General features: G+C 46.4%; 1 protein-coding gene across 6 annotated transcripts in view; it reads left to right on the top strand.

Annotated features, from left to right (window-relative positions):
- Window positions 1–23,507, top strand: part of LOC126999806 (proline-rich protein 36-like) — a 28,185-nt gene extending 4,678 nt beyond the window's left edge. For 2 of the 6 annotated variants that reach the window (XM_050862781.1, XM_050862784.1), the window contains exons 2-15: window positions 2,137–4,653; window positions 7,090–7,309; window positions 9,889–10,028; window positions 10,609–10,743; window positions 11,195–11,329; window positions 12,426–12,571; window positions 15,085–15,247; window positions 15,968–16,120; window positions 16,588–16,727; window positions 17,592–17,716; window positions 18,063–18,104; window positions 18,500–18,600; window positions 19,499–19,604; window positions 21,881–23,507. In XM_050862781.1, the coding sequence (XP_050718738.1) occupies window positions 2,137–4,653; window positions 7,090–7,309; window positions 9,889–10,028; window positions 10,609–10,743; window positions 11,195–11,329; window positions 12,426–12,571; window positions 15,085–15,247; window positions 15,968–16,120; window positions 16,588–16,727; window positions 17,592–17,716; window positions 18,063–18,104; window positions 18,500–18,600; window positions 19,499–19,604; window positions 21,881–21,942 (4,185 nt within the window). In that variant the 3' untranslated portion in view covers window positions 21,943–23,507. Of the gene's footprint in view, window positions 1–2,136; window positions 4,654–7,089; window positions 7,310–9,888; window positions 10,029–10,608; window positions 10,744–11,194; window positions 11,330–12,425; window positions 12,572–15,084; window positions 15,248–15,967; window positions 16,121–16,587; window positions 16,728–17,591; window positions 17,717–18,062; window positions 18,105–18,499; window positions 18,601–19,498; window positions 19,659–21,880 lie in introns of all 6 variants that reach the window. The other 4 variants (XM_050862785.1, XM_050862783.1, XM_050862782.1 and 1 more) reach the window with 4 other exon arrangements.
- The last annotated feature ends 916 nt before the right edge of the window (window positions 23,508–24,423 follow it).

Below are 24,423 nucleotides of genomic sequence, written 5' to 3' on the forward strand. Positions count from 1 at the left end.
TTCGGTCCTTTAAATAGGTGTTGGTGGTGATGGTGGTGGTGGTGATGGTGGTGGTGGTGATTAACATGCGAGGGGAAGGTGGAGATGATGTTGATGGTGATGTTGATGGGAGAATTTTACGCAGTTCCTCTTCCTCCTCCTCCTCCTCCTCCTCTTCCTCCTATTTTCTCTCTCTCTCCTCTCTCTCTCTCTCTCTCTCTCTCTCTCTCTCTCTCTCTCTCTCTCTCTCTCTCTCTCTCTCTCTCTCTCTCTCTCTCTCTCTCTCTCTCTCTCTCTCTCTCTCTCTCTCTCTCTCTCTCTCTCTCTCTCTCTCTCTCTCTCTCTGTTTTCACTCATCTCCCTCCTTCCTCCTCCTCCTCCTCCTCCTTCATTACTTTCCCCTCTCTTCTCTCCTCGCCGCATTCCTTCATCTCCTTTTTCCTTCTCTCCCTCTCTCCCTCCCTCTTTTTTTTCCTCCTTCCCTCCCTCCCTCGCCCAAGTTAGTGCATGATTCCCTTCATTTTTTTTTTCTTCCTTAAACATTGGAGGGAGTTTGCATTCCTTTTCTCTCACTCATCCTTTCTTCATCTTCTTTGTTTTCATCATCTTTGTTTTCTTTTTGTCTTTCTTCCTCTTTTGGTTTCTTTGTTTTCTTCGTTTTCTTCTCTTTCTTCCTTTTTCTTTCCTTCCTGTCTTCCTTTTTGCTTGCTCTACTTCCTTCTCTTCCTTCCTCTTTGATTCCTTTGTCTTCATCCCTTTCTTCTTTTCCCTTGCATTCCCAGATCTTCCTTTTTTTCTTCAATCTCTTTATTCCTTTTTTTTATATTGTTCTCCTTGTCTATGTCATTATCTCTTCTTTTTCTCCTCCTTATCTCTCTTCTTCTTTCTCCATCTACTTTCCCCTTTTCTCTCCTTTCCTCTTTCTCATTTATCATGCTCTCCCCCTGTTTTCCTTCCTTCTTCCTCCTTCTCCCCTTTTTCTACCTTGCTTCCTCTCGTCCTCCCTCCCTTCCTCTTCTCTCCATCTCTTTTGTTTCCTTTCCTTCACTGTCTTCCCCTCTCTGTCTTCTCCCCCATTTCTCTCCCTCCCTATCTCTCCCTTTCTCTCCCTTTCTCTCATTCCTTGGCAGTAGTGTAATTCTCCCCCCTTCTCTCCCCCTTTCCTCTCTCCCTCTATTACTCTATACCCAGTGGTCCTTCCTCTCTCTCTTTCCTCCTCCCCTTACCTCCTCTTCCCTTTCCCCATCTCTTACCATGCATGCCCTGAGTCACGCACGGCCCCCTCTCCCCTCCTTCCTCTCTCTTCCCTCCTCCAGCCCTCTCCTTCCCCTTCCCTCCATATACCCCTCCTTCTTCTTCATATCCCCCTTCCTCTCTTCTTCCCCTCTCCCTCCTCTCCTCCTCTTCCTCCGGCTTGCCCAACTCATTAGCGCATGCCCGAAATACAGCTAATGTCTCACCTGCCCGCCCAGGTGAGCCGCAGGTGTGCCGGCCAGGTGACTGCTTGTTAGGGGGGCGGCCACGCGTACTGCAGGGAGGGGCCGTCAGGGAGGGAGGGAGGGAGGGAGGGAGGGGGAGGTTGGTGAAGGGTAGGGCGTGAGGGCGGGCTTCATGGTGTTCCTGGCTACTTACTGAAGGCCGCCGCCTGCCCGTCGTCAGGGGGGCGTGGGCACGACAGGGAGGGGGGAGGAGGCATGGGCGCCAGGGTGGCCGGAGATGAGTGAGATCAGCGCCACGACCACCGCGGGGAGGCACGGGGCCTGGGGGCGGGGCCGTGGGTGTGCCGGGGACGTGACGGGGTTGCTGCGGGGAGTGACGCACCCCGGCAATGACTGTGTGGCCCCGTGACGGGCTGACGGGGCGACGGGCACTGCATGACACACACACACACACACACACACACACACACACAAGGTGGATGTATATATAGCCACCCACTTTTCTATTTATAATTGTATATATTGGCATAAATTGTTACTATAAACATTGTATACTTTTCGGTTTCTCTGTGTCTGTGTGTGTGTGTGTGTGTGTGTGTGTGTGTGTGTGTGTGTGAGAGTGTGTTTAAATGGGCCGTCGCGTGCCAGGCCGCCGTAGTCAGCGCCGCGGGTCTGAGGCAGCCGTGTAACCTTTGTGTCTCCCGCCGCCGCCCGGCAGACGGAGACGCAGCAGCAGCAGCCGCAGGGCGCCGCCCCTTGGTCGCCCCCCGCCTCGGAGTGCTCGTCACCGCCGGGTGCCAGCACGCCCACGGGCTACCAGACCTCCGCCCCGAGCTCACGTGAGGGTTCCCCAACGCCCCGGAAGAAGGTGGCGCGGCGCCCCGCGGGGCAGGTGAGTGGCGGGGGCATGGTGGAGGCAGGGCGGGGTGAGGCACCGCAGGGCACCGCGATGTGGCGGACTCGACCAGAAGCCACCAGTGAGAGGGTCGTGCCGCCCTGGGCTGAGCCGGACGCCCAGGCGCCCCCGCCGCCCTCACAGCTGCACCACGCCCTCTCGCCGCCCCCCCAGCGGCGCCAGATGAAGCCTGCAGCACCCACGTCCTCGGCCGTGGAGGCCACGCCGTCGCCGACACACTTCAACCGGCCGGCGCCGGGCTCCAGCCCCGTGGCGGGCCGGCGATCTCTCTTCCGCAACAACGCCCCGCACCGCGCACGCTCCGTGGACTCAATCCCGCGCAACCCGCCCTGGACCGAGCACAAGCTGCGCCACACCCCGAGGACCGAGTCGCCGCTGACCAAGGCCACGTCCTCCACGGCGCTGGAGAAGAACGTGGAGTACATCATCCCCATCAGCACGGAGACGCGCGACGCGCCGGAGCTCAACGGCGGGTGTCCCGCCCCGGGCGTCGACGTGCTGCAACAATCGTCCTCCACGCCGGTCAGCGCCAGCCCCGCCGCCGATGGTCAGCCCGGCCCTGGCAGCCTGCCGCAGGAGCAGAGTTCCCCCACGCCTTGGCGTAAGAATGTGGCTGGCCGGGCGGGGGCTGCCAACGTCACACACACACAGCAGCAACAGCAGCCCGCGCCTGCCCGGCCTACCGCCAGTCCCGTCCCTGACAGTGCGCGCTCAGCCACCGGAGGTCCCGCGGCCCCGCCCACCCAGCAGGCGCCCTGGAGGAGACCCGCGGCGGAGGCTGACCCGCCGTCACAGACCCCCGCAGGCAAGGCCACCCCCGTCACCCAGCAGCCCGCCAGCCAGGAGCCAGCACAGGCAGACGCGCAGCCCAGTTGGCGAAAACAGCGAACAAAACCTCGCCAGGGAGATACGTCAGGGACACCTGCTGCGTCCGCTGCCTCCACCCAGCCCTCGGCCTCCTACTCCGTTAGTGGAACAACCTCTCAGTCTGTGACGCACGCCGCTGCCGCTACTACTGCATTTAGTGCTACCACTGCCACCACGGTTGTCGGTCCCCCCGCCAAGGCCACCGGCAAGTCTGCCCCACAAGTACCGGTTACCGCCGACAAACCAGTATCCGCTGCGCCAGTAGCTACCTTGACAGCTTCGCCTCAGCCGCCGTTCACAACGCCCGCACACCCTGGTGCTGCAGACGTTCAACAGTCAGCCGTCCTGCTAAGCTCTTCACCTCCTTCCCGGGCCCCTGCTAAGGCCCAGCAAAGCGCCCCCTCTTTGTCAGGCACCGCTCCCAGCACTGCTGCCGTGACACAGCCAAAAGGGCCGACGCCTGGAACCTGGTCCCCCGCCGCGCCTCCTGAGCCCCCTCAACGGGGTGAGTCAAGCAGTGCGTCCATCAGGAGCAGACGAGACATCCCTCACTCACCGACGCCGCCAGCACCTTCACCAACGGCCGCGGCGTCCAGACCCTCCGCGGCGGACCATCCCGCTGAGTCACAGCAGGCCCGCAAGCCTGACGCTGCGCCAGTACCGTTGCCGCCTCAGGAAGCAACAGGTGCGGCGCCTCAGACCACGCCAGGCCTAGTTGGCGGCCGCGTTTCCCCCACACCCACGATGCCCATCCCAACACCGCTCTCTGAGCCCAGTGCCAACCTGCTGAAGGCTGCCGGGCTGACGCCATCACCCCAAACAGCACCAGGGGACACGGGCAGCGAAAAGACGCCCCTTCAAGCAGATACCCCCCAAGACATCCACCAAGAGATGATGTCACCCGTTCCTCCGCCTCCCCCGCCACCCACAGGAGGGATAATACCCCCGGGAAGGATCGAGACCAGTCCATTCCCGCCACCACCCCCGAGTCTCGCCACTGAGGGAAGAATGGCAGGCCTTCCGCCGCCCATGCAACTGCCGGAGTGGGAGGAGGGCAAGGAGGACTACGTGCGTGAGTCAGTGACGAAGCGCATCAAGGCCTTTGAGAAGCAGGCGTCCAAGGAGGAAGATGACCTACCCCTCACAGAGCGCCTCCTGCCCCCCGCCCGCCCCGTGGCCCCCTGGGTGAAGAAGACATCCACCGGCGCCGTCCAGCATGACACATACTGGGACATGACATCCCCGGAGGAGCCTAGTGGAGGCGCCCCCATGCCCGCCCCTCCCCCAGCCCAAGCCCCAGCACCTGCACCTGCCCCAGCACCTGCCCCAGCACCTGCCCCAGCACCAGCACCTTCCCCAGCCCCGCCCCCGCCCCCCCAGACCGCACACGCACACACGCAAGTGAAGAAAGTCGAGCGAACGATGTCCCCGTCCAGGCCAACCCAGTCTAAGGTACCAGTCCGGACTCACACGCACTCACACGTCCTCCAGATGCATTCCTCTAACGCAACGCCCTTAGAACGCATTCACAGTTAATACTAATCATACTTACACACACACAACGCTCTCTCTTTCTGCGCTCTCCCTTTGCGCGGTCTTACTCTTAGCGTCTTCATAACCTTTTGAATTCAGCGGCTCCGAATTATGCGCTTACTTATAATAACGCTCTCAAAATCATCGTTCTCATAACCCTTTGAGTCTTAGCGCTTTCCCTCTCAGCGTTCTCATAACCCTTCGACTCTTAGCGCTTTCCCTCTCAGCGTTCTCATAACCCTTCGACTCTTAGCGCTTTCCCTCTCAGCGTTCTCATAATCCTTTCTGTTTTAGCGGTTTCACGTTTAGTGCTCATTCACAACGCTCTCATATTTACTTCTATCTTCTGTCTTTCTTTATCTTGTCATGCGTTTCTGTCCTTTCGTTCTCTTCCTAATTTGAGAGTTTTCTGCTGCCGTGCGAAGAGTGAGTTTGATGGGATTAATGTAGTGATGAAGTTGATGTACTCTGCTCTTGAGGCACTTGAAAACCGTATTCGCTGTTGCTCTTGTTGTTGTGTTCTTCTCTCGCTGCACGACGAAACGAAACTTGCTCTTTGATTCGTGTATGCGTTGTTGTGACTAATTTCGTGTTTTGGTGAAGAGATACTAAAAACTGCTCTGTTGTTGTTGTGACTAATTTCGTGTTTTGGTGAAGAGATACTAAAAACTGCTCTGTTGTTGTTGTGACTAATTTCGTGTTTTGGTGAAGAGATACTTAAAACTGCTCGGTTGCTTTTGTTTTAGTGTCTTTCTGTTTGTTTGTTTTGTTTGATGTGCGATGAAAATTATTTGATTTGTGCTATTTTTTGGTGTGACTAACTACTTGATTTTTTTTTTTGTGTGTGTGTGTGTTTAAATCTTTGACCTTCGTATTGTAGTGAAGTTATCCTGCACTTGAGATACCACTAAAACCCGCTTTGCTGCTATAGTTTGAATGCGTGTAAATTTTGCTGCTTTGTGACGAAACTTATATGAAAATTTGGGTCGGTTTTTTTTTTGTAACGTCTAATATGTGGTGTGTGTGTGTGGGGGGGGGGGTGGACCGTTGACTCTTCGTATTTTAGTGAAGAGACTGAGGTACTTGACTTGAGATTCTAAAAACTGGTCTGCACCTCTTGTCAGACTTCCTTCTCTCTTTTTACGACTAACCTCGCGCTGTTTTCTGTGTGAACCGTTGACTCTCTTCGTGTGTGGTGACTTAATGGAACTATAGGCGATCGGTATATGATTATAGATATATTTTTGGTGACTAACTACGTGATTTTTGTGTGTCGCCTTATATCTGTCTTCGTGTGAACTGACTATATTGAACTGAAGGCTGATTGTGTGTGTGTGTGTGATTTTGGTGATGTGATGTATTTCTGTTTTTCTATGTGTGAAGTTGTGACTCTCTCCGCGTGTGCTTCCTATCTTTATCGAATCTTGAATACACTGCCTCTTCTTTTACTTTCTTCTTACACTCTTACTTGTTTTGTGGTACTTATACTTTCCTCTTATGCGCTTATACTTGTTATCTGGACTTGAGGATGAAAATAAGAAAGGAATCCAACCCCATCACGGAATATGTAAATAGTTAAATAGTGGATTGCGTCATTGTACGTATTTTGTGACGCAACTTTCTCTCTCTCTCTCTCTCTCTCTCTCTCTCTCTCTCTCTCTCTCTCTCTCTCTCTCTCTCTCTCTCTCTCTCTCTCTCTCTCTCTCTCTCTCTCTCTCTCTCTCTCTCTCTCTCTCTCTCTCTCTCTCTCTCTCTCTCTCTCTCTCTAAATTAGTATTCTGTTCACGCCTTGTAAAAAACAAAAAACAGCTACTCTCTCTCTCTCTCTCTCTCTCTCTCTCTCTCTCTCTCTCTCTCTCTCTCTCTCTCTCTCTCTCTCTCTCTCTCTCTCTCTCCATAGCGACAAATGTACTTTTTTATGCAAGGTCAAGATTGCATCAGGTTTTCGTCCTCCTCCTCTTCTCCCTCCTCCTCTTCCTCCTCCTCCTCCTCCGACCCTAAACCTGAACTTGTTGCATATTTTAACCCTTTCTTCTCTTCCCTGTTTCTTCCCTCTTCCTCTTACTCAGTTCTTCCTCTTTTCCTCTTTCTTCCCTCTTTCCTCTTCTCAATCCTCTCATCCCTTCCTTCTTTCTTCTCTTTTCTTCTCATTCAGTCCTTCTTTCTCCCATCTTCTCCCTTCCTTTCATTTAATCATCCTTTCTCTTCCCTCTTCATTCCCTCTTTCTCTCATTCATTCCTTTCTTCTCTTCCCTCTTACCCTCATTTAAACCTCCCTTCTCTTCCCTCATTCCTCTACCTCTCATTCAAGCCTCCCTCTTCCATCTTCTAACCCCCTTTTCTACCCTCCACCAGGCCACCACCTCCACAGCTCCACACAGCCCCAGTACAGTCCGGTTCGCCCCCACCCCTACAAAGACCCACCAGCAGCCCCACCAGGCCCAGCACCAGCCCTTCCAGCATCCGATCAGTGGAGTTGCCAGAGGCTCTCCAACGGGTCGCCCTCGAACGGTCCCGCCCCGCCAGAGATCCGTTTCGACCGGGGACTACCTGGCGAACTACATCATCCCGGATTGTGAGTATTTTGTTGTGTGTTTATAAGTGTTGTGTGTGTGGGGGGGGGGGGGGGTAAGTGTTTGTCAGGGTCATTTACGTGTGTGTTGTATGTTAGTTTTTGCCGTATATTATATTTGTTTATGTGTGTGTTAGGGTTGTTTATGTGTTTGTTTACGCTGATTATTAAAGAGACCGAGAGTTAGGGAAGGATGCGTGAAGGAAAAGGAAGTTAGTGAAAAGATAAGGACTGGGTTGATGGAGGAATTGCATTAAAGGAAAAGAGGGGAAAAGGAGAAGGGCTTTGTAAGGGAAGGGAAAAAGGGAATGGATGGGAAAAAAAGAGAAACAAGAGAACGGGGGAAAAAAAAAGGAAGTGGGAGATGAAAGAGGAAAGGGAAGGCTGACTTAGAGATCACACATAGAGAAGAAGAGAAGGGAAAGGAAGGGAATGAAGGGAAGGGGGAAGGGAATCTTTAGGGCATCAGGTAAGCATGTGAGGAGGGACAGGGACAGGTGAGCGTCTAATTAAAGAAGAGAACACAGGTGCACTCAGGGACAAAATGGGTCTGTACGTGACCTTCCTGATAACGCACAAACACACACACACACAAAAAAAATGCTCTCTCTCTCTCTCTCTCTCTCTCTCTCTCTCTCTCTCTCTCTCTCTCTCTCTCTCTCTGTTTTATGCGTTTTTTTTCTCCTATTTTCATCTTCTTGTTTATCTTGAGTGTAAACAAAAGAAGGATAGTTGATTTCTTTGCGTGTCATCTTTGCAAACAGTTACATTAATTTTTTTTTACCTTGAAGGATGAATAGTTTTTTTTTTTTATTTATTCTTCACCTTGAAAGTGGGTAAGACAGACGTATGTTAGGTAGTACAGCTGACTCACTTACTCACTCACACACGCACACACGAACGCGCCCTTTCTCACACGCACAGACGAACGCACTCTTTCTCACACGCACACACGAACGCGCACTTTCTCACACGGACACGTACACGAACGCACTCTTTCTTACACGCACACACGAACGCGCACTTTCTCACACGGACACGTACACGAACGCACTCTTTCTTACACGCACACACGAACGCACTCTTTCTCACACGCACACACGAACGCGCACTTTCTCACACGGACACGTACACGAACGCACTCTTTCTTACAGGCACACACGAACGCGCGCACTCTCTCTCTCTCTCTCTCTCTCTCTCTCTCTCTCTCTCAAAAGTAATACCACACACAAAAATCCATTATCAGTAAACCGTAAGGAACCAAAAATAACATTAACAAACCACCGCGTCACTACACCCCCTCTAGCCTTGCCAAGCTATTACGGGCGCGCTATAAAAACACTAAAACGCCTATGAATCAGGTGACATTCCCAGCGGGTGACACTTAGCCATTACGTAGAGAAAACAAGGTCGGAATGCAAAGGAGGCAGAAACAGACAGAGGTTAAATTACCGCGAACATTGCAAAACAGTCCATGATAATCCCAAAACTTGTACGAAAGGCTTGTCAACTAGGCGGACAGAGGCACCGAAGTAAGTTTGAGAATACAGGTATCAATTTCCGATGACAGTTGCGTCTATGTTTAAAGCAGGCTGCCAGAAGGTGTGGTATGGTTAGGAGAAAGAGACATAGAGAAAGGACCCCAAACCTATTATTATACGACTCTACCGCATACTTAACCACGAGGGGATGCCATAGTAGTAAGAGTCTCAGTTTGCGATGACAGCCGCGTCTATTTATAAAGCAGCTAAGGGTTGTGGGGGACACGGTGAGGGAAAGGAGAGGGAAGTGGTATCGCTGTGGCCTCTCTCCCCTCTCACTCGCCTCCTCTCACTCCCGCAGCAGAGAAGGGTGAGTAGAGGAGCAGAGGATAAGAGCGAAGGTGTGTAGAGGGCATCGTGTTGTGTGGTGTGGTAGCCGTTGACGTTTATTGAACACTATTTTAAGAGACCATAGAAAAGAAAAGTGAAGAGTTCCCAGGTGCGGTGTGATCTGGCAAGGCGAAATGCGTACGTGTGTGTGTGTGTGTGTGTGTGTGTGTGTGTGTGTGTGTGTGTGTGTGTGTGTGTGTGAGAAAAAAAGAGAGAGAGAGAGAGAGAGAGAGAGAGAGAGAGAGAGAGAGAGAGAGAGAGAGAGAGAGAGAGAGAGAGAGAGAGAGAGAGAGAGAGAGAGAGAACTTTGAATATCTTTAGGCTGAGAGAGTGAGGCAGAGCTTTTCGGCTTCAATGACTCATGGTGCAAGTTTGACCGTCTCTTGAAGTCGTCTTGAGCTGGGCATTATTAAGAGCAGTGACGAGCCAATTCGGCGTGTGTGTGTGTGTGTGTGTGTGTGTGTGTGTGTGTGTGTGTGTGACTGCCAAGGCCGCCACGAGTCAAGTCTTAATGATCTCTTGTTACTGTTTGAACGAATGTGTTTGTGTGTGTGTGTGTGTGAGAGAGAGAGAGAGAGAGAGAGAGAGAGAGAGAGAGAGAGAGAGAGAGAGAGAGAGAGAGAGAGAGAGAGAGAGAGTACATAAACCTGTCTGCTTCCTGTATTTACTTATCTTCTTCCTCTTCCTCCTCCTCCTCCTCCTCCTCCTCAGCTGATATCCTCAAGATGCCCGCCGAAGGAACAACAGGCGTGGTGTCGGAGCCCGTGTCGCAGCCGTCCCCGGTGAAGGTCGAGGAGCCCTTGTTCGACCCCTGGTGCGACCCCAAGAACCCTCGCACAATCACTTTCCAGGTAAGACTCACCTGGATTGGGTTGAGAGTCCTCCTGAGCTGGGAACTCTCGTGTTTTTTTTGTTTCTCTTTTTTACAGCAAAGGAGTCTGTTCAAGGGCATGAAAAAAGAAGAAAAAAAAGCCCGCTACTCACTGCTCCTAAAAAGAGTTAGAGGAGTGGCCGAAAGATAGGTCAATTTCGGGAGGAGAGGTGGCCTGATACCCTCCTCTTAAATGACACGCCAGCCTAAACGACCATTTTACAGATGAATTTATAGTTATTACAGATGAATTTTTACAGATGATGAATTTTTACAGATGAATTTTTACAGATGATGAATTTTTACAGATGAATTTTTACAGATGATGAATTTTTACAGATGAATTTTTACAGATGATGAATTTTTACAGATGATGAATTTTTACAGATGAATTTTTACAGATGATGAATTTTTACAGATGAATTTTACCGCTGATTGACCGCGTTAAGTAGGCCTAAGCAATTTGTTTTCCCATCGCACTTCTATCTATATACTGTGTTGGATAGATGGAGAAAGCTTCGTAAACTATGCAGATTTCTATAACTTTTTTTTTTTTCCAGGACGTGAGCGCCGCTGCCTTCAAAATCAAGTCCGGCATCATGAACACGCCCTGCACACGCTCCCACCTCTCCAACATCACCGACATGGAGATATTTTTCAAGAAGGAGTTCAACCAGTGCACCGGGAGCTTCAAGGTGGGAGAGGGGGAGAGACTTACATAGATTTATATAGATTTACAAAGAAGAGATAGTTCAGTATATTGATTGAGAGATAGACATATAGAAAGTTTTATACATAGAAGAAGGGATTTGAAACATATACCTAAATATTTCGTTATCGCAGTCTCTCTCTCTCTAGTCTTTGACCCCCAACAACCCCCGCACTTGCACAGCTCTGAGTAGGGGGTTGGGAGTGGTAGCCAGGGTCCTCTTCGTGAGAAACAAACAAACAAAAAGTAACAGAATGCGGAAATCTAACGGTCGGAGGGAGACACACTTACTTTACTTACAATACTTATACCTACTTTCGTGATTCTGTGTAGGCCTACATTCCATACTTAACCTAACCTCCTGGCAATAGGCTACACTGTTTCTCTTCTTTAACCAATGCAAAATATAACCTTCCCTTCCGCTGCCTCTTCTTCAGGAACGAGGTGCCCGCTACACGCTCCTGATGCTTAGTGAAGAGCAGCAGAAGAAGGGTGTCATCGCTGCCTCGGCCGGGAACCACGCGCTGGCCCTCTCCTACCACGGGCAAGACCTGGGCGTTCCCGTCACTGTGGTGCGTGTGGCCTTGTTATTTTTGTGATTATTATTGAGATGAGATGTGTGTGTGTGGCGGTGAATTCCTTTACATATCCTTTCCTCCTCTCTTCATTTTTCAACCTCCTCTCCTCTTTATTCTTACGTACCTCCTAATTACTCCTTCTACCTGCTATCTCTTTATTAATCCTTCCCCCTCTTCCCCTCATTATTCCAGCTCCTCTCTTCAGTATTCCTTCTTTGGTTTACAGAGGTGGGCAAGTGCGGTACTTAGTGCGGTAGTGTGGTAGTACCGCATCACAAAAAAGTACCGCACTACCGCAAAATTTCTGAAAATACCGCATTACCGCGGCCCGCACTAAAATATCCTGCGGTACTTTTTTGCGGTACTTTGATAACTATCGAAGACGACATAATTTGCAGCGCGGCATGCTCACAGTAATTTTTTTTTTTTACACTGAATCGGACTCAATCAGTCAGTTGGTATCAGTCATCAGAATTAGTGATTCATAAATACTAAATAGACAGACTAAACTACTACACTACGAATCTTCTTAAACCCGCGCGGTGCCGGCCATTTGAACCCCCGACCCGTCCGTGGTGGCGGCCGATGTTTCATTGTACTATTTTAAGCATGTTTCCTTTGTTTGGACAGCCGGGATAGGCACTCAAGTATTTTTTTTATTTTGACTACCGCTACCGCAGTACCGCACACCGCGTACCGCACTGGGAAAGAAAAAAATGGGACCGCACTACCGCAACCGCACTACTCCGGAATAAATACTCACACTACTGATTTTTCAATACCGCGCCACCTCTGCTGGTTTACTCAATTTTCCCTTTTCAGTTCTTTTCCACTCCTTTCGTAATTCCAAACGAGACAGAGTTTTTACCTGGCTTTTCTTTATTTCTTTATTTTCCTGTTTACCCTTGAGCTGCTTCCCATATTTAAGTTAGCGACGGAGATACACGTAGACTGATAGACACAGACACTGGCAGAGAAAGATACACAAACACAGAAATAGACTCCCAGCGCTCCTTTCTACACCCCCTCACTCACATATAATACACATGCATTCAATCTTCCTGTCCTTACCTCTCCTTCCTCTCGACAGGTGATGCCTCTGGTGGCCCCTATCATGAAGGTGCAGGCTTGTCGGCAGCACGGCGCCAACGTCATCGTGCGAGGCAAGGACATCGGAGAGTGCCGGGAGTACGCCCTCAGACTCTCCAAGGAGCAGGACCTTCTGTACATCAACGGGTGAGTCTAGCACACCTTAGGATAGCATTGTGTAGGCATTTAAACCTCTCTACATCAATGGGTGAGTCTATCGCACCTTAGGATAGCATTGTGTGGGCATTTAAACTTCTCTACATCAATGAGTGAGTCTCCTACACTGAGGCATAATGTTGTGTAGACTCCTTTTCTTCTCTACATCAATGGGTGAGTCTCCTATACAGCATGGGATATTATTGTGTAGGCATCTAATGTACGATTGGTTCAGTCTTGTTTACGCTGTTTCATTGTTCATATTTGGCTTAACGATGGTTAGATGCATTATGATTTACGATCATGATTTTGTAACACTTATTGCTATTTCTTAGAGTTTCCTAAGCTGGGTATTAGCTCAAACTCTTATATAAAAGTTAGCTGAGAAACATGAGCTTCATCATATTAGTAAAGAAGAAGTTGGTACAGAACAAACCTTATAACCTTACAGTCCATCCTGCTCACTTAGTAAATTATAATTAGTAAACTTTATTATACAGAAGAAGTTTAAAGAAAAAGTATTGCAAACATAATACATTGCAGAGAAAGTTGGTACAAAACAAAATAAAAATTATATAAAAACAGAAGAGTGAAGAAAAAAAAATATTACAAAACATATATTAGAACAGAAGAAGTTCCTACCAAACAAAACACAACACATATTACCAGAAGAAAAAGTACCAAAACTTTAGCAAACACATATTAGTACAGAAGAAGTTGCTACCAAAACATTAGCAAACACATATTAGTACAGAAGAAGTTGTTTGTAGCACTCCACGTTGATGTACTATGACTGTGTATAAATAGTTTTCCTTTTATCAGTAGTGTTATTTGTTTCTAGAGAAGTAAAAACAGTCTTGGAGAGGCAGTGAGGTCATGAGGAAGGTGATGAAAAACAGAATATGAAGTGAGACTATTTCCCTCTCCTCCTCTGCTAATTTAAAGAGACACTTTTATCCCTGTTCCGAGAATGTGATGTCGCTGCTAAAAATAAACTTCTATGAAAACATTGTAAAAAGACACTCTCTGGGGCGAGTGTGCGGCATAACTATAGTGGTGACCTGATCAGTGCTGGAGCCCGGCCACGCTGCCACTTCTGCTGCCCTCAGTCACTCCTTTATTTAGTTCTTGTCACTGCCAAGACAGACGCCGCTCCAGAAATACTTGATCTGATACGCTCTAAACAGGAAGCAGTGTGTGTTGTGATCTTGCCGATTTCCCAGAACACAGAGCACCAGTTTTACATGTTGCCCAGACACAGAGGTTTGGTCTGGTCTAAATATATGAAAAATAAATGTGTTTCTGTCTAGTGGGAGAAGGAAATAGTTTAAGTGGGTTAGTTGTAATACTAGAAGTGGACTGATGCTTTCCCTGAAAATCTAAAAGTTGCAAAGAAGGAAGACTAGGCAACATATTTATGATGAAGTCAGTGGGCAAGAATGGAAGCAATTTATTTATCACAAATAGAACCTATATTTGCTTTTGAGTTATACATAATTAGTGTCATTTGTATTTTTTTCATTTTATAAACCTAGTCATGAAGCAGTTGTACAGGTTCTTGACCATGGTAATTAGTGTTGTCTGTGGCATCAAAAACAATAAGATGGAGAAAGTATATACCCTGGGGGGCCGCATAAGGTGAGGAACACCCACCCACCTGAGGTTCTTTGAAATACTGTAGGGGGAATTGACACTCATGGGGTTGTTTTAGTGGTATTGTATGGGTTGAAGGGTTGTTTTTAGCCTTTAAGTGTTATTGTAGGGGTTAGTAACATAAGGGGACTGGTATTTTGGTATATAAAACAACAGAAAAGTAAACCAAGACGTCTCACCTTTAACTATATATGATGTGTATAACATGTGTGATTAATAATGTGTATCTTGTGTGTGATGATTCGTGATGTGTTTGGCAAAGAAACATCACCTTTAATTATTCATGACACAAACACACAGGCAGAGAAAGACACACAAACACAGAAATACTCTCCAATGTAGTGAACCCCCAGCACTCTCCTACACCCCCTCGCTCACATATACACATGCACTCAATCTTCCCGTCTTCACCTCTCCTTCCTCTCGACATTTGATAATTTATTTCTCCATTTATCTTTTTGGTTCTGACTTCTTTTACCACACGTTTTGGACTTTGAGCATCTTTTATTTGTACCTCCAAAGCAATTTAGCACTACACATCAATAATTTAAAACATTCCCTCTTAAAACCAGTAGCAGCGACGGGCCAAATTTGTGGCTTTACCGTGTAGCAGCGACGGGCCAAATTTGTGGCTTTACCGTGTAGCAGCGACGGGCCAGATTTGTGCCACGATATAAACCCAAAAAAATAGACGATGCATAAACTGATCACAAATGCTTGGATATATATTATGAAATGGTTTGTATAAGTGATGATTTTTTCTCATTTTTCTCGCTAGAGGGACCATTAAGAAATGTGATCCCCGCTGCTACCGGGTTAATTCTACTTTCACTTTTTCCCCTCCCTGGCAGGTATGACCACCCGCAGATCATCGCCGGGCAGGGCACCATGGGGCTGGAGATCGTGGAGCAGGTGCCCAACATTGACGCCGTGGTGATCCCCGTTGGCGGCGGAGGCCTCATCGCTGGTGTGGCCCTGGCTGTCAAGGCGCTCTACCCTCATGTTAAAGTCATTGTGAGTGTGACGCGTGCCGGTGGTGATGGTGATGCATTTCCAGTGTCTTTTAGAGTTCATAAATTGCACTCATTTTTATCCTCTTTATCTTAACTCTACCCTCTCTCCCTTTCCTCTCTCCTCTCTCACATTCCTCCCTTATCTACCTGCTGTATAGAAATTTAAAACATAGGGTATTTTAATTTCAGTGATATAATATTCATCGTTATTATGTGAATGACTATCTGACGAGGTAATTTAGTTTAAACAATGTGATTATATCAGAAAATTCCTATATGGGAATTTAGAATTGAAATAATACTTCTTGTTGACTTGATATACTCAAATCCTGGTTTCTATAATATTATAAGAACTTTTAACAGATTGGATTTTTTTCAGAATTTCACAATTAAAACCAAATTAGTCATGGAGTATATTTGACACCACTTTGTTATTGGAAAAGATAATTACAAGAAACCTGATCTAACACTTAGGTATAGTACAACCTGTGGAAATTCCTGAGAGAAGAGGATTTATAGACTAACCCTTGATGGCTTTCCCTGCAAAAATTAGTCATTTTTTTTTTTTTTTTTTTTTTTTTTTTTTTTTTTTTTTTTTTTTTTTTTTTACATATAGCCTACAGTGCCACGACCTGTAAAAGACCAAAGAGAGGAGGACTTACAGACTAATGCTAACACTAATACTAATACCTGACTAACCCATGATGCTCTTCACTACCAGGGTGTGGAGTCCGAGAAATGTGCCAGCTTCAGCGGTGCCATGAAGGCCGGCAAACCCATCTATGTGAAGGCCGAGTCCACCTTAGCCGATGGTCTGGCGGTCCCGAGGGTTGGCGTCAATGCCTTCGCCACAGCCGCTCCTCTCGTGGATAAGGTGAGGAAGGAGACTCATAGACAAGCTAACTATCTTTATCTATCTTTTAATTATCTTCTCACTCTTCTATTTCTCAACTATCTTCAATCTTTATCTAATTATCTCCTATCTTCTAACTTCTAACTATCTCCTGACTGTCTTCTAACTATCTTCTACCTCCTAACCATCTTTAATCTTCTATCAAACTATCTCCTATCTTCTAACTATCTCCTAACCATTTTCAATCTTCTATCAAACTATCTCCTATCTTCTAACTATCTCCTAACTATCTTCTACCTCCTAACCATCTTCAGTCTTCTATCAAACTATCTCCTATCTTCTAACTTCTAACTATCTCCTAACTATCTTCTAACTATCTCCTAACTTCTAACTATCTCCTAACTATCTTCTATCTATCTTTTGTCTTCTCACTATCTCCTATCTTCAGTCTCCTAACCATCCTCTAACTACCTGCTAACTCTTTACAGGTGGTGACAGTGAAGGAGGAGTGGATTGCCATAGCCATCCTGCGTCTGGTGGAGGGGGAGAAGGCGGTGGTGGAGGGCGCCGGAGCCACCGCCCTCGCTGCCATCCTCGCCGGGGAGCTGCAGGAGTTGAAAGGCAAAAGGTGACTTGTGGGCTATTGACTCTGTTCAGGCTAATAGGTGACTCACAGATCAGTATATACCCATTGTCATTGTGGTCTGGATTTGCTGTAATGATTCTAAAGGCTAAAGGATAACATAGATCGGTAGATGCTTTTTATAATGATACTGTAATAGAATGGACTTCCCAACATCAAACACGACATCTCACATTTAACGAAGCACATAAGAAATTAACCCGTCCGCTGCAATTGGGACGGATTTTACCTTCACTGGTAGCCTGGTAATATATACTCCCAGGTCTTTCTCTGCCTCTGTGGTGGATAGTGCAGTGTTTCCCATGTGCTATTGGTGTGCTGGCAAGGTGCAAGACTTTACATTTTTCTTCATTGAATTGTAGCAGCCACTTTTTGCTCCATTCCTATAGCTTGGTGAGGCCTTCTTGTAGGAAATCCACAGCCAAGGGGTTAATCTAATCCAGAAATATAAGCTTCTGATGCTGGAGATTGATCGAAGGCTAAAGGTCACACTAGCTAACTGGGATTTTAGGGTCTTTTTGCACATGGTGAGCCAGCAGTGAATGGGTACCAGGTATTAATCGGGGGTTGTGTTCCGTCTCCTGGGATCTGTTCCATTCTCCTATGATTCCTTCCCCTTCTGTCTCTCTCCGGCATGTGACCACAGATGTTGCGCCGACTAAACGAAACTTTCCTTTTGCACGTGGAGGTTCGCTACATTAGATACTATACTGTGAGATTAAGAAGGCTGAATGTTGCCCTATTTCTGAACCATACTTTTTAACATTATCTAGAGTGGTGATGTTAGTGATGATGATGGCGGTGTTGGTGACTATGATGATATTGAACAACCTTTTCTTCGTGCCTCAGGGTGGTCATCCCTCTGTGTGGCGGCAACATCGACACCACAGTCCTGGGTCGGTGTCTGGAGCGAGGTCTTGCTGCGGACGGGCGGTTGGTCAAGTTCACAGTGACAGTCAGCGACAGGCCTGGAGGTGAGTGTGGCTTGGCGTCAGTACCTTTGGGTCAATTCCACAGTATTCCTAAGCAGTCCCAGTCTTGTCTGTGAGTCAAAAAATGAATAAAAGACTTAACCCGGTAGCAGCAACGGGCCAAATTTGTGGCTTTACCATGTGCCAGCGATGGACCAAATTTGTGGCTTTACCGTGTAGCAGTGACAGGCCAAATTTGTGGCTATACGGTGTACCAGCGACGGACCAAATTTTTGCCATGATATAAACCCCCCAAAATAGATGATGCATAAACTGATCACAAATGCGTTGATATATATTATGAAATGGTTTGCGTGAGTGATGATTTTTTCTCATTTTTCTCGCTTAGAGGGAGGGGCCTTTAAGAAACATGATCCCCGCAGCTACTGGGGTAAATAAACTCATTTCATTGCAAAGGAATCTCATCAGCTAAAATGGAAAATGACTTATACATATACAGTTTGGGGTTTTGAGAGTCTAGATTCACCCTTCATCATAAACATAAAATCACACTACCTATGTACAATCTCATTCTTGTGTATCAGAGAAGAGGCTTGACTTTCATGGGTTCCCTTCATCTCCCTAGATAATCCCAAAATTCCACTATGTAATCCCAAATCCCACTATGTAATCCCACTTTGTAATCCCACTATGTAACCCACTATGTAATCCCACTATGTAATCCATTATATAACCCACTATGTAATCCCAAAATCACACTATGTAATCCCATTCTTGTGTATCAGAGAAGAGGCCTGACTCTAATGTGTTCCCTTCGTCTCCTAGGTATCGCTGAGCTAACGCGACTTCTGGCCAACCTGGGAGTGTCGATCAAGGACATGGTGCACGAGAGGGCGTGGATCAGGAGTGACATCTTCAGCGTAGAGGTAAGGAAGAGGCTGAAGGATGATGCCGGCCTAAGGAGCAGGAGTCTCGTACTTAGTCGCATTAGCAAGTAGCACTATAACTGTTGTTGGTAACTTATAATTTCTTCAATGATATGATTTTTTCTCTCAGTGGATGTATATTATTTGCTAGGTAGTTTGGTATGATTGGTTTGTGTGGACTTATGTGTAGTAGGTTGTAACGCAGGGTAACTATTCCATTTTTTCAGCTTCTTAGGGTTACCATTAGTATTTTGTAAGGATTGTTTATTGCTTGGAGCTCTGGCGTAGGAAGTATTTTCTCCTATTTTCTCCAAGTTAAATGATACCTAATTTAAAGAGAAGTGTATGGAAAGTTTAATGTAGTAATTGGGGAAACTTGCCAGCTGTTGGAGAGAAGAGTAAGAGAGTAACAGGATCAGGAAATGGCAGATTTTTGTAAGGAAAGAAAATGTACGCGGGAGTCAAAAGTGTGCAAAATAAGTATTAAGTGTTAAGTGAGGCCATGAGAATGCTAATGGCTACTGTGGGCCTCACTTAACACTTAGCACTTATTTTCCACACTTTTGACTCCCACGTACATTTTCTTTCCTTACAAAAATCTGGCATTACAATGGAAGGTGTGGATGAGATATTGGTTGGTACAAGTGTAGGTGTGGGTGTGTACGTGACATTACTAATAGGTGTCAGTGGTGGTATGGGTGTGGTATGGTATCAAGAATTACCTTTAGCGAGTTTGCACATTCTATTTTTGACATCCATATTAGAAGTTGACAGTGTAGTGACTCCCCTGATGTGGAAACTCTCCCCAAATCCACTTGGCTAGGTGGGTGGTCATAGGTGTCATAGGTAGGATATGGTAGTGGTGAGGGTGTAAGTGTGGCTTGCGGTGGTCTGGCAGGTCAAGGTGCTGTGTGAGACCAGGGATAAGGATCACTCGGAGGAGCTGCGCAGCGCCCTCCAGCAGCGCTACAAGATCCTGCGCTTCGGCAGTCAAAATCCCGCTGGTACACTGGGCCAGTAGACCTTTTTTGATCTCCTTCCTCTCTAGGTGTACATCAGTATGTGCATAGCTGGCTTTTTTCCAGTTTTTTGATGTCCGTTTTTCTTTTTTTCTTTTGTTTTTTTTTAGTTCCTCCCACTTGCTGCCATGGAACAAGGACCTTAGTGGGTGGAATCAGATTGTTTTTGGTTGTTTTTTCATAGCATAGTGAAAGGGATTGATGCTTTTGGTCCGTGGTAGCCTATGTTCTTTTTGTGAGCACTCCGTCGCACTGATTGTACTAGACAGTGGCCTCAAATATGTTACTTGTGTCAGCCAGCCGTCAGAGTCTATTTTTTCTGGATATGTATATGACGCTTGAGTCTTTGTGGAGCACTGCATGTCTATAGCACTGCCCTAACCTAGCGCCTTATTGTTTAACGTGGCTGGAGCAATATACTCTAATGGAAAAATAATTCATGCACCAAGTAAAGGGAAAACAGGATGGTGAATGATTTGGATGAGAGTAAACTGTATACAGTCATTTAATCTGCATAAGAGTGTAATGCCAGATTTTTGTAGTGAAGAAAAATGTATCGGAGTCCAAAAGTGTGTGTAAGTGGGAAAGTTAATGGCTACTGCGGGCCTCTCACTTAACACTTACTTACACCCACTTTTGGACTCCGATTACAGCAAAGCAGACAGTTCAAGGGCAAAAGAAAAGGAAACAATAATGAAAAAAAAAGCCCGCGACTCACTGCTAAAAAAGTCCAGAGGATTGGCCGAGAGATAGGTCAATTTCAAGAGGAGAGGTGTCCTGATACCCTCATCTTGCAAGAGTTCAAGTCGTAGGCAGGTTAAGTTTGTGTAGGGACGGAGGAGAGAGTTTACCATATAGTTTGCTAAAGAGTGACATTACAATCAAAACAGCAAGCCTTGAGTGCAGCACCAATCTGTAAACACACATTCACAGGCAGGATATGCATTGCAGTTTATAGACAAATAGGAACGACACCCCATTTGTGGAGGTCAGTGTCATTTCAAAATATAAAGCTAACTCTGTGGAGACTATGATTAGTGGGGTTTGATACATTAGGTGTGTCTTTTGAGAGAATATGATATCAAGGCTTCAGAAAGGAATATTACAGTCTCAACAGCAGCTTTCATTATTATTATTATCATTTTTTTTCTTTTTATATATTTTTTCTATGTGCTTCGTATAATCCATTGGCTTCCTCACACCCATCACCAGTATCAGCGACTATATTGCACCAGTGTGGATGAGCCTTGCATGTCATAATGATGTGGACAGCTTTGTGTTAATTGATACTCCATGTAAAACAGTCAATGGCATGGGTAGATAGATGTCTTAAGTGATGGAACAGGCATTGTACTTTTATCAACTGTATGAATAATTGTATGAGTAGATATTATTCCTTAAATAGAAATAGATAATAGATAATATGTAGCATGATTTTGTGGGGTGAGGGAATGCAGAAGTTCAAAGTTGGGTCTGGGTTTTAGGGCGAGATCCTTCCTGGACAACACTATCACAGAATAATACCCACAAACTTATGTTGTGGACCATTTGGGGCTTCACTCTTAGTCTTGTGGTGTATAGTCATGGTATGGCTATGTAGACATTGTACACATGTGTTCATTAACCTGGTAGCAGCGACGGGCCAAATCTGTGGCTTTACCGTGTAGCAGCGACGGGCCAAATTTGTGGCTTTACCATGTAGCAGCGATGGGCCAAATTTGTGGCTTTACCGTGTAGCAGCGATGGGCCAAATTTGTGGCTTTACTGTGTAGCAGCGATGGGCCAAATTTGTGGCTTTACCATGTACTAGCGGCGACGGGCCAAATTTGTGGCTTTACCATGTAGCAGCGATGGGCCAAATTTGTGCCATGATATAAAACCCCAAAAATAGATGATACATAATCTGATCACAAATGATTTGATATATATTATGAAATGGTTTGTGGTGTGAGGGGTGATTTTTTCTCATTTTTCTCGCTTGGAGGGACCATTAAGAAACATGATCCCCGCTGCTACCGGGTTAAACGTGGACTCAAAAGACAAAGTCCCATACATTGACATGACGAAGATCAAACAAAACACTGCCAATCTAGCAACCAGGATTTTTCATGGCTCAAAGAAGTCTTGTCTACATGCCAAACCCCTCAGCTTTTCATTATTTCCTCCACAATAGCAGTTTGATTTTCATGAGATTGAGGCTCCAGGAGATACAAGTGGCAATACAAAGTGTTCTAAAGTGTCCCCTCATGTGTGTGTTGCAGGTGAAGGTGATGGCCGAGACCAGGGACTACGACCACTTCCTGGAGCTGAAATCGGCTCTTGAGCAGCGCTACGAGAGACTACGCTTTGCCATGCCCAATTCTATCCATGACGACACTGTGTCTTTCCCTTAGAAGCCCGCCTGCCCGCCCGCCAGCCCACAAGCCCACCAGCGAGCCATCTTTTGTCTTTCCATTCAGTTGTATCTTAGCTGTATATGTCTGAGGCAAATTTCAGTCACTTGATTACGATTTTGCACTGCTGTTTCGTTCCCGACCTGACGGCTTCGCTTCTGTAGATGTGATAACAAGAAAGAAAGTGTTTGACTGATTTACTACACTGAGAAGATGATACGAGGTTAGTTTTTAATGGGAGTTGTTGATAGAAAAAAATATTAGACCTTTTTCTTTCTTATTTGGTTTGTGATTAGAAAGGAAATAAATGAACAGGTAGGAATTTCTAGGTCCTCTTATTTGACTTAATCTCTGGTGCTATTTTTCCTCTCTCTTTCGTATGGATGTCCGCCATTAGGATCCGTCTACCAGCGAGAGTTTATCTGTAGCAATGCAGTGAGGGATTTATTTATGGCTTTCCGGCTAGATATTTTAATTCATGTGGTGATTTTGCATATCCTCATTAACTCTTCATTGTTATCCTCATCTCCTTCCTCCGCTGTTTTATTTTGGGTGTCTCTGAGCCATCACCAAAAGCAGAAGTGCATAGTTATTTTCTGAAGCGGCATATTTTTGTAGCTCCATCATTAATTACTCTATGGTACCCTCCTTTCCTTCCTTGACTTTCTGATGGGTATTCCTGAACCACCACCAGCAGCAGAAGTATATCTATTTTTCCTGTAGCAGCCAAGTCCAATGAAAGACACGGCTGCTGTTCTTTTACCATCATCCATTCGCAGGAGTAACGCTAGCGGGTATTTTTTGTTTCATCTTCATTTTTGAGCTGCCTTCTTCACTGTGAAAGACAAAAAAATACGAGATGATTTATATATTTCTCACCATGAGGAATGATTCTTGATACATAGTCGTTTTGATGTGTATGTGTATCGCAGTTTCCGATCTAGCAGTGGCAATAGAAGAGGAGTTTTTTTTTGTGTATGTAAGACGAGAAATGAGTGAGAGCTTCTGTGCTTGTGTTGGCGGCTGGTCCACCACACGCCGGCCCAGGAAGATCACTCGCCAAAACTCGTCAAACCGAGACACATTCAATACGCACATTACTATCGAAAACACATATTATTACCATCGTTCTTCAGCCTTTTCCTCTTTTTCAATACCCTACGCCCCTGTCCACCCAGCAGTGAATGGGTACCAGGTATTATTCGGGGGTTGTGTCCTGTCTCCTGAGATCTGTTCCCTTCTCCTATAATTCCTTCCCCATCTGTCTCTCTCCGGCATATGACCATAGATGTTGCGCCGACTAAACTAAACTTTCCACCTTCAGCCTCATCCTTCAGCTCATCTTAACTAGCCCGAGACAATCATCACTACCACAACAGCAATAATAATGTACTGTGCTATGATTAAGTATGATATTAAGTATGATTAGATAAATATAGCATAGACGTGTATATATATAAGCACCAGGTTCTTCGTAATAAATCTTAACCATCTGTTTAAGTCTGTTGTTTCCTAGTTATAACTCTCGGCATGTTTAGTTTTTCTTTTCTTCTTGGGGACATATGAGAGGGAGATGGAAAAAAGAGACAGATAGATGGTAAGTATTTTAAAGGGGATTATAATAGAAAACCAGGAAAATGCTACAAGTGAACATCAGTCGCACCTCAGCATCCGCGGTTTTAAACATCCGCAGGTAGGCAGTGACTATTGACAAGTTAACCCGGTAGCAGCGACGGGTCAAATTTGTGGCTTTACCGTGTAGCAGTGACGGGCCAAATTTGTGGCTTTACCGTGTAGCAGCGACGGGCCAAATTTGTGGCTTTACCGTGTAGCAGCGACGGGCCAAATTTGTAGCTTTACCGTGTAGCAGCAATGGGGCAGATTTGTGGCTTTACCGTGTAGCAGCGACGGGCCAAATTTGTGGCTTTACCGTGTAGCAGCGACGGGCCAAATTTGTGGCTTTACCATGTAGCAGCAACGGGCCAAATTTGTGGCTTTACCGTGTAGCAGCGACGGGCCAAATTTGTGGCTTTACTGTGTAGCAGCGACGGGCCAAATTTGTGCCATGATATAAACCCCCCAAAATAGATGATACATAATCTGATCATGAATGCTTTGATATATATTATGAAATGGTTTGTGTGAGGGCTGATTTTTTCTCATTTTCTCACTTAGAGGGACCATTAAAAAACATGATCCCTGCTGCTACCGGGTTAAATATTAGGGTATCTGTGGGTTTTAAGGAGTGTTTCTGTGGTCAGCCAAACTGCCTACGACTCTACGCTCTACGCCATCACCTCAAGCACCTCCCTTCCCGCGGTTACTCTGGTGGTTAATCTGAGGTTCGCGCTCCGTGAGTTCGCGAAGTCAGAATGAGCCCACGCCATCAACGAGCTGGGACCGTTTTCTTT

The sequence above is a fragment of the Eriocheir sinensis genome, chromosome 17 (assembly GCF_024679095.1).
Source record: "Eriocheir sinensis breed Jianghai 21 chromosome 17, ASM2467909v1, whole genome shotgun sequence".
NCBI lineage: Eukaryota > Metazoa > Arthropoda > Malacostraca > Decapoda > Varunidae > Eriocheir > Eriocheir sinensis.